The sequence below is a fragment of the Mangifera indica genome, chromosome 12, assembly GCF_011075055.1.
Source record: "Mangifera indica cultivar Alphonso chromosome 12, CATAS_Mindica_2.1, whole genome shotgun sequence".
NCBI lineage: Eukaryota > Viridiplantae > Streptophyta > Magnoliopsida > Sapindales > Anacardiaceae > Mangifera > Mangifera indica.
In genome coordinates, this window is record NC_058148.1 from 3,903,674 (window position 1) to 3,914,095 (window position 10,422).

The window sequence follows — 10,422 nt, forward strand, 5'->3', positions numbered from 1 at the left end:
AAAATAGGGAGAAAAAGGTGTTTTCGTAATTATGCTAAAAACATAAATGAAAAATTATAATTAAACTAACAGAACAAACTAACAGATTTTGATTAAATGGATATTTGAATTTTTCAAAATTAATAATTAAAACTCCATCCTTAGGTGGCAATAAATCTTTTGGCCTAATATTATTTCTTGTTAAAATGTTGAATATCCAGATGTCTTGAAAGAGCGAAAGTTGTCATGCGGAGAAAGATGCCTTTATCCTTCCTATAACAATCTTTACTAAATTTTGAATACATAACGATGACGTGTGGGTGCCGTCCAATCTGCTAGCAACTAAAGTTCAAAAAATGGAGTTGGTAGCCCCATAGAAATTACAACATGTGGTATGAGCTGATACAACAATATGTAGTATAAACTGGACATTAGAAAAAAAGGAACATCAAATATATGCACAAATGTGGATCAATATCACTTTCCAAGGACAGATTTGGCTTTCAAAAGGAAGTACAAAGGTATCATCTAGGACCAGATAATTCGTCTGGGGCAATCTGGGAAGTTGAATCAACGAAGTTACTATTATGGTGGTAAATATGACTAATCTCTTGGCGCATATCCTCTTTTTGCCATTCCTCCCATCTCTCAGCCAAACCATCACCTTCCAGCATTCTCACCACCTCCGACATCTTTGGTCGGTCCAGTGGTGAGCCTTGTGTGCAAAGAAGAGCCACCTGAATCAACTGTTCCACCTCTTCCGCAATGTAATTGCCCTGTAGGTCGGCATCAACCAACTGTTCCAATTTCTTATCTTTTAGAAGTCCTTTCACCTGAGATATCAAAGTTAATATCAGAGGATACCAAACAAAATTGATAGAAGACAATGATGATCTGAAGTCTATTTCTGCTAGGGAAACTTGTATAATTCCCACAATCATAAATGATATCAACATTTTACAGCCCTCCACCTAGTCTTCCTCTTTCTGCTGAACAAATTTAAAAAATAAACTTTGATATGCTATTACTACCTCCCGTATCCAAGCAACTGCAACGATAACCATTAATCACAAGAAACTATAATTTTGTCAGAAATGCAGAATAATCAACAATTGTTTAGGCAGGAGAATGGGAGGAGAACAGAATGGATGTACAACAGAGTTCATACCCAATCAAGTAGCATGACATCATCATCATTTGCAAGCCGAGCAAGATCAAAAGCTCTCTGTCCTGTGATGAGTTCAAGAAGCATGACTCCATACCCAAACACATCAGTCTTCTCTGATGACTTTCCAGTTGAAAGGTACTCCGGAGCTATATGTCCAATTGTGCCACGTACGGCAGTGGTAACATGTGTATCTTTGTAATCCATGAGTTTAGCCAACCCAAAATCTCCAACAACAGCTTCATATTCCTCATCCAACAATATATTAGCAGCTTTGACATCACGGTGAATAATCTTAGGGTCACAATGGTCATGCAAATAAGCAAGCCCCCTTGCAGATCCTAGTGCAGTCCGCTTCCTTACAGGCCAATTTAATGGTGGTTGCGATTGTGACCGCTCTAGATAACACATCATATGAGAAAACAAATTTCGTACCATATAAACAAGAAACTTTAAAATACTGTACTACAAGAGTTCAGAATAAGTAATTGATCCTTTAGGTTTTTGGTCAAATTGCATCAGTAATTAAACTAAAAAGGTTAAAGCTGTTATGATGCATAAATTGGTGATCTGAAATTTATGTACAAGAAATAAATTATTTATTATGGAACTCCCCTCATCCCCTACCCGAGAGGGGTGGAGTGATAAGGAAAAATTATCAAATTGACGGTGCAAAAAGATGATAACAAGCATACCTCTTAAACATGATGCCACACTTCCATTAACCATAAAGGGATAGACAAGCAATCGTTCCGTTGGTGTCATGCAAAAGCCATGTAGACGAAGTAGATTCCGATGTACAGCCATGCTGATCATTTCTACCTCTGTTTGGAACTGTAACTCCCCACCCTGGGTACGCTCTTCTTTCAATCTTTTTACTGCCACTAAAGAACCATCAGCTAAGCGTCCTTTATAAACCTTACCAAATCCACCTTTACCCAGAATGTGTCTGTTGCTAAAATGATCTGTTGCAACTTGCAATTCACGAAGGGAAAACCTTTTGAGCTGCCCCAAATGAACTTCTGGATCTTCTTCAGCTGTAATTAAAAAAAAAAAGAGAATATACTACATCACATACAACAACTTTATGATCAGCATGCATTATATTCTTTTCTTCCCTTATCCCTGTTATTTTTTTGGGTACTAACCAGGTACATCGAAGAAATGATCCTGGGGTTTCCTACGTCGCCAATACGCAAGTGCAATTGCAGGGGCAGCAAACAGCAGAGCAGCACCAGCAGCAACTCCCCCAGCAATAGCTCCGGTGACCCTATTACCTAATAGCACAATAGTGGAAACATAAGGATATGTTCAGTTATTTCTTTACATGGCCAGAAGGAGGGAATTATCAACCAAGCACAACCCTAGCAAGAGTAAGCAATCAGTGGAATTGAACTGTTTCAACCTCTTTGATTTCAGAGAGAGAAAGATCAGGTGAAGACAGTTTCCAAGCTCATCTGGAGACTTGACAATGTGGCATGTCTCAGAGAGCTGATAAAGCTACATCCATGGCAAGCGGAGATGCCAAATGTGCATGGCACTTGCAATCTGATTTTCACAGAACCATTATTGCTTGTGACAGTTTCTATGTCTATAATATTTATATTTTAAGAAAATAAACACCAAGCAGGTCAATAAATTGTAATAATAACAGGCCAAGATGGAAAATTTTCTTAAGGAAAGAATAAGGAACATTACAGGAAAAAAATGTTTGACACAAGGATGGGTCCCACTGTCAATCAGGAAATGATTATCGAAAATTGATGTCATCACAAACCTGATGGACTAGGTGGTGTTGGTTGAAAGGGAGGAGGCGGAGAAGCCGGAGAAGGATTAAACAGATTATTTCGAAAACTGCAAATATTAATTATTAAAGTTAGGAAATTTTTCAACAAAACTTTAGTTCACTAATTTCCTATACTAATCAAAAGGTGGATTTAAAAGAAACAATGGAGTAGGAACAAGCCTGATTGGAGTGAATAGTGAAAAGGATCCATTGACTGGAATATCTCCCGTTAGTTTATTGTTTGAAAGATCCCTACGTTTCACACAGAAAATAAATGTCACTTTCCAGCAAACTATAATGCTGGATGACAATGACACAAAGGGAAAACTATTTAATGTGGCCCAAAATTATGATAATAGTATAACACTCACAGGACTTGCAGTAACATAATGGCAGTTAATGACATAGGAATTGTTCCAGACAAACTGTTGTTGTTGAGACGCCTATTCAAGAAAACAAGAAAACTGTCATAACCAAAATCAAATTGAAGCTAAACAAATAGCCAGACATGTCGAAACAAACAGCATGTTAATGCATAAATATCAACTGCTCACACAACAAGAGATGGAAAGCCCACTGCACAGTAACAATAATTTCCTCAAAGACTAAATTGTACTCTGTAGTCACTGAGACCACTTGTTAACGAATAGCCTTCATTAAGATATAACAAATGAATAATCAGAGTCTCATTTTTCCAACAAATCATAAATAAGGTAGGAATAGAAGAATGTAACTGAATATAGGCTCTGAGTTACATGCATGAGTATCAATTATAAGACAAAGTTAGGGGATGGGAAAAATAAAACCTAAAGGTCAAGTTTATACAAAGCCTCACAGATAATAGTACATCTTCAATGCCACACTGCCTCAACATAGAGTTCCCATCCCAAACTAGAGTATGTTATTACTTTATATTTTCAGTGGATAATATAATAAGGTCTTATCAACCTTTCTGTGTGGAGTGATCACTCGAAAGACAAAACCTTCTAAAATACATGTAATTGGCAAATGAAAACTTTTACACGCTACACTACACTCCAATAAAAGTGGTAGAAGAAGCTTTACACAACGCCCAAAAATTATATAGAATTAACATTTAAGCATTTCCAGAAAGTAACAGATTCTGAATCCACAAATATCACATCTTAACTCAAAATGTCTATTCACATCATTTCAGCATTTTTATGCATCGACACTTGATACGGTGACTTTTTTGCTTATGATGTAGTTCATCTATCTGGTTCTAACTTTAATACATATCTTGTGCTTTTCCTTGATCTTGTTTTTGCTCTTTCAAGCCTCATTAGTCATTACTTAAAACAAGAACTTGCAAAAATATCACTACTTATTACTTATAACAAGAATTTGCTCTCAATGATTAAATAGAATTAACATTAAGCTTTCTCAGAAAGAAATTAGAATCCACTAATATAACATCTTAGTTCAAAATATCAAATTTACATCGTTTTAGTGATTCTATAAATTGACTCTTGATTAAGTTCCCTTCTCTTTGCTTATGATGCAGTTCATTATTTTACTACATATCTTGTGCTTTTCCTTAATCTTTCTGTTGCTCTTCTAAGCCCTCATTACTCGTAACAAGAACTTGCAACTTGGGAATATCCTGCTCTCTTCTTCACGAAAGCATGATTTAAAAAGTAACAAATCAACTGACCAGTCATTTATTATTATTTCTACACAACCATATACAAATAAAGGCCACCTTAGCTTCAAAATCATTATTAGTAAAATTCCATTCAAAACAAAATTTCCAGAAACAGAAATGGTACACAAAAGCCTTATCCTCTTTGTTACATGACCAAATTGTGCACATCAAAAATACAAATATTGCTAGGGAGAACAAGGGAAAAAAGGTTTCAAAATCAGGGTTAGATGTTTATAAAGGTCAAGCCTAGAACACTCCTGACATAATGTAAACATCAGACAAGCTTATGTAATAGTGCTAGGCAGGTTTAATGCATGTAAAAAATCTTGGGTTGTTAGTTGAAACGGGTTAAGTCTTTTCGACTAAAATTCCTATGTCTCAGTTTAGGAATCCTTACCTTATTAGGTTCAGTAAAGGCAATATATATCCAAAAAATTTGGTATCTTCCCAGGCAATTATCAACAAAATATTCACTTGTTAAGTTTATTGTTGAAGAAGGGACACTTAACATCTTGCTCTCTTCCTTCACTTATCTTCAACACATTCTTTCTTGTTTTTGCCTCTTTCCTGTTACGATTTCTTCTTTCTACAACCACAAAACTCCAGCAGCAATTGTTATTATTCAAGCACACTTCACAGATTCTCTTCATGGCACTATTCAAACTAATAGGAGAACTCCTTTAACTTCATTTAACAATTTCAGTTGTAGGTTGTCCTACAACTTCAGAACCATGGCAATATTACCTTTCCTCTTTCTTCTCTGGATCTCTCATATTTCCCTAACCAAGAACTAAAATTTATGATCAAGTAAATTCACCTAAGAGCACAAAATGTATACTTCCTGAGCATTCTTGTCCTTGTCAAAATAACGAATTATTGAAAAAGAATGCTAAAATAAGGTCATGCAAACTTAGTAGTCGCAAAAGAACTAGAAAAAAAAGACACTTTACTATCTGCAATATCTAAAAATTCCATTAAAAAACAAGAGTTGATTCTGAAGAGAGCCAAGAAAAGATTTCCCCTAATATGGCATGCTTACCATCTTTCACTGCATGTTCCACATCATAAAAGATGTACTATTGCTTTTCCTCCAATGACTCTATAATAAAAATAATGGGATCATTCCCTATGTAATTGATTTGGTGCATCTTAAATTTCATCCTTTGACCTAACTTGGTTCTAAACTTCTTTGCAAAACAAGGATAACCACAGGGTTGAATGACTAATTTTACTGGGCCAATAGTAATGCTGAAACTGGTAAATTAATTAATACCAGGGCTCATGCAATCTTTTGCTATTCTAAAATTAATATAGTTACAAATATTACATGGAATTTTACAATAATGCCATAGCACAATTTCAATCAATGCTTAACATTACAAAACAAAAATGTATGGTAAACTAAATTACCTATCCTGTATATCAGGTTTAAATTTGAGTTTGACTAAAAATATAAATGCAACAAAGCATCATGCTTCCTATTATACTAAGAGTAACTCAAATATATATCATTCTAGAACATTCTTAGTCATATATAGAGTTCAACTAGTATAATTTAATGTTTCTTATGGACTCCTAGTAAAGATATCCTGATCCCATAATTTAAAGGTAACATATCTTTAAGGTCCAAAGATCACCAAGACATAGGAATCCATCAGATTGAAACTTTTAACATGTATTACACAACAAAAGATTTGAACCCCAAATATTAGATGTAATGCAAACAATATGTTTAGAAATGAAAACTCCAGCCCCTTGTACCTGAATCAAGCTTACAAAATCAAGATAATTCTAAAGCTAACCAATTATCTAAACCATTTCATCCTAAAAGGACAAATCAACACCAATACATTTTCAGAAGTGCATTATTTAGTAGATATCATAGAGGCTATATCTTCTAAAGGTATTGTGTGCTTTAGCTCTGCAAATTACTTTTCTTTCCCTCCCCACCCACACCCCCACCACCACCACCCCCCCCCCCCCCCCCCCCCCCCCCCCCCCCCCCCCCCCCCCCCCCCAAATTGTTGAACCAGAAATATAACACAGTCCATTCAACAATATATTGACTGATAAAGTTATCAAGCTGCACAAGCAATCTCCATCAACACTAAAATGCTGAATAAATAAAGCAACATGGGATATGCAGATAAAAAGGATGTAATAAGAAAGATATGTGCTCATACAGGAACCGTAGTTTTGTAAGCTTGCCAAATGTCAGTGGAATGGGACCATTTAATTTGTTCAAGTACAGATCCAAGCTCACCAAGTTTGTCAAGTTTCCAAGCTCTTCCGGAATTTTTCCGCTTATGTCATTACTATAAAGTTCCCTGCATACAAATTTAATTCAATGACTTTAGAAAAATTGGAGTTGGAACAGCAAGAAGCTCAACAGAAACTCATACAACTACTGTTAGTCGGTTACTAATGTCTATCACTTGGCAATAGCACTTTTGCAACATCTTTAAAAGATAGAAGCATAAGACAAACTTAAGCAACCATATATGAAGAGAAAATTTAGAATATTCTTATATCCTGTTAGAGTCAATATTTTAAAGCATCATTTTGTCAAAATATTATTTTAACTATAATAAAAGCATTCAAGGGGCTATGATACATTTTGTGTACATGAATCATACAGTATGAAGTTTAGAACAACGCTTACTCCAATAAAAACATTGTCAGTTTTCAGAAACACCCTACTCAGATTATTATTATTATGGTCTTGAGATACCCTGTAGGAGTTATAAATATACCATGAACAAGATTCCTGCATTCACAGATGGCCTCGCTATGTTCATCAAACTAAATATACTACTCAGAAAGTTAAGTCGATATCAAATTAGAAGCAAGCCTTCATGTCAAATCAGAAATTAACAAGCAAAGTTGTTTTTATTAATACAAACTTTAGCTATAGCATTCAAAAATTGTTTGATCCTTGCAAGTAATTGTTCTCATGTGTGATATGACTTACAAATACTGTAAATTTGGAAGTTGACCCAGCTGTGAAACCAGTTGACCAGACAAATTCGCACTGCCAAGATCACTAGAACAACACAAACAATGAACAAGGTCATCATAATTGCCAAAAAAAAAAAGAAGAAAAATAACTCACATATACCAACTAATATTAATAAACTTACACACGTGTCACACTATTTTCACTATTACATGTGACATGAAACCAAGTGCAGGGATTCACAAGGGTAGGATCCCAACTCTGAAGAACATTGTTAGGATCTTTTAAATTTGTCTTCAACGTATTCAAAGCGTCACCTGTCAGTTTTCCATAATTTTAAACATCCCTAATTTTGCAGCTCAACAGATATTTCAAAAGTCAACCGATGCATTGGCACTGTAAAATCTTCAAAATAGCTACTCTGTTTCAACTTAATTCTTTAAACATGTAAAACAGCAGCAATAAAGTTGTAATAATTTCAAAATTCCGCTTAAAAAAATGAACTTATTCCCTAAGTCAAAACAAGTAAATCACCAAACAGAACAAAAAACTACATATACCTTCGGCATTAGAAGTAACTCTCACAAACAAATCAAAAACAATTATCGACCACAAAAAGGCCCAAAACGCACAGTTCGATTTCTCCATTCCTAAATTCGTACGACTAAGATTAAAAAATTTCCATCTAAAATGGAAAGAAATCCGAAATTCCAATGCACTACCGAATAAGCACGCAATTAAAGAAAAACAAAACAAAACAAGACAGATTGTTTAAAGTTCCTGGAAGAAGCTGAAGAGAAAGACATGAATCGTGTTGAAAGAGTTGGGCTGGCGAATGTTGAAAATGGAGAATTTGCTCAAATTTGTAATTAGTCAAGATCAACTCCTGAAGTCTTCGGTATGTATCAGCCCTTTGAGCAAAACAGTTGAACAAAATACTTTTCTTTATTTATTTTCTCAAATTAATTTAAAACAACAAACGTCCTTTTTACCATTATTAAATTATAAATTATCAAAACTCGAATTATAAGAAAACTTTAAAATTTAAAAATTTTAAAGTATTATAAATAATCTGAACGATATTGTTCACTTTGGGCTTCAGGTTCGCACGACTTTAAAACACGTGGTTTCTAGCCCCTGCTTATATACAAGTTCAGTAGACAGAACGAGAGCGATATGAGACTTCAGGTCACAACACACCTCTCTATCGCTATCGTATTGATAACGTGTTATAAATACCCTGAACGATATTATCCGTTTTGGGCTTCAACCCGTACGGTTAATATGCGACTTCAGGTCACAACACACCCCCTCATCGTTATCGTGCTGATAACGTGTTATAAACAGTCTGAACTATATTGTCCGCTTTGAACTTCAAACCTGTACGGCGTTAAAACACGTCATTTTAAGTTAAAAGCTTTCAGCCCCTGCTTATATATAAGCTCAGTAAACAGAATAGGAATGATGTGGGATTTCAGATCACAATAAAAGAAAATTTTTGCTATTTAACCATAATTCAAAGAGAAAAGGTTACTAACTCAACTCAGGTAGCAGTACAATGAGAGAGCCTGGAGGTAACTGGATCAACGACGCGCTTGTAACTAACTACTCTGCTTGAGAATCATTTGTTAAAATAAATAAATAAATAAATGATTAAAATTTTGGAACCCCGAAATATCTTTCAACATCACTGATTTGGATAAGGTATGTTAGGGGAACTCAAAAACTACTTATCATTGCATACAATAAAATTATATATATATATATATATATATATATATATATATATATATATTTTGAATATAAAAAATAAGTACATATATGATATATCATTATATGATAAAAAAATTTTAAATTAAGTATAAAATAATATTCAATTATATATATAATAATATATTATTTATATATTTATTTTATATACTCTAAATATATACTTATAACGTTGCTCTATCGACTAACATAACAAAGATAAGTGATGAACATAATAGTACGACTTGGCCTAATTATTTATTCAAATGTGGTTTAAGGAAAGTTGTATAAGAAAATTTATGAAAAATTAAAAATCTTTTTAAAAAAATAGATAGAAGATCAAGAAGTTGTTATAACATAGAAAATTAGAAACCACCATTATAAGGTTGGTGATGACATGCAAGAATCTAAGAACACCTTAATGTTTACAAAACCCTTGTTAATATTGTTTCAATATCCATGTGACTCTAAAAGAAATTGAATGAGGTTGTGGAATATGCTTATGGTCTTATTTTATAGGCTATGATAGATAGGATTGATTAGACTCAATATTTGTGCTTAAGAAAGTCTTCCGGAACTTCTAATTACCACTTCAAAGTTAAATTACGATTAAGTTTGTCTTGTCTTAGAAAGAAATGTCTCTACCAAAAGGCATAAGTCAATTCTAAAAGATTTATCATTTTTTGAGATAAGCATTACGTGTATCTCCATATGAAATATATAATTATTTATTAACAACTTTATTAATTTAAGTAAGAGGTGAATAGGTTTGGATATCTTCTATAAAAATAAAAATTTAGAATATATTTATATTCTATTGGTTCATAAGATTTAGGAATCATAACCTACCTTGCGCGGACAAGTTTCTACCCTGTTAGGTAGGTTTCGATTCTTGGGTTCCTTATAATATTCACATAATAAAAAATATAAATATTAAATCATAATTGACAATTCATAAATTCGAATTATACAAACAACATAACATCAAAAATTACAATGTCCCTAACAATGCTATGAAATAAAAACAAAAATAACATTGTAACAATATATTCTCGTGAATTTTTCACTTTGCAAAATAAAATCAAAAGAAAACATTAATCCTAATTTTCAAGTTTGCAGTA

At 33.6% G+C, this 10,422-nt stretch overlaps 1 protein-coding gene across 1 annotated transcript; it reads right to left on the minus strand.

Annotated features, from left to right (window-relative positions):
- Window positions 1-226: 226 nt before the first annotated feature.
- Window positions 227-8,478, minus strand: LOC123193261 (BRASSINOSTEROID INSENSITIVE 1-associated receptor kinase 1-like). The gene is made up of 11 exons (XM_044606121.1): window positions 8,113-8,478; window positions 7,737-7,869; window positions 7,568-7,639; window positions 6,780-6,923; window positions 3,302-3,373; window positions 3,111-3,182; window positions 2,922-2,998; window positions 2,293-2,421; window positions 1,840-2,181; window positions 1,148-1,542; window positions 227-812 (listed from the first exon to the last, which is right to left on the minus strand). The coding sequence occupies exons 1-11, from the start codon at window positions 8,198-8,200 to the stop codon at window positions 504-506; spliced, it is 1,833 nt and encodes a 610-aa protein (XP_044462056.1). The 5' UTR covers window positions 8,201-8,478; the 3' UTR covers window positions 227-503.
- Between the last annotated feature and the right edge of the window lie 1,944 nt (window positions 8,479-10,422).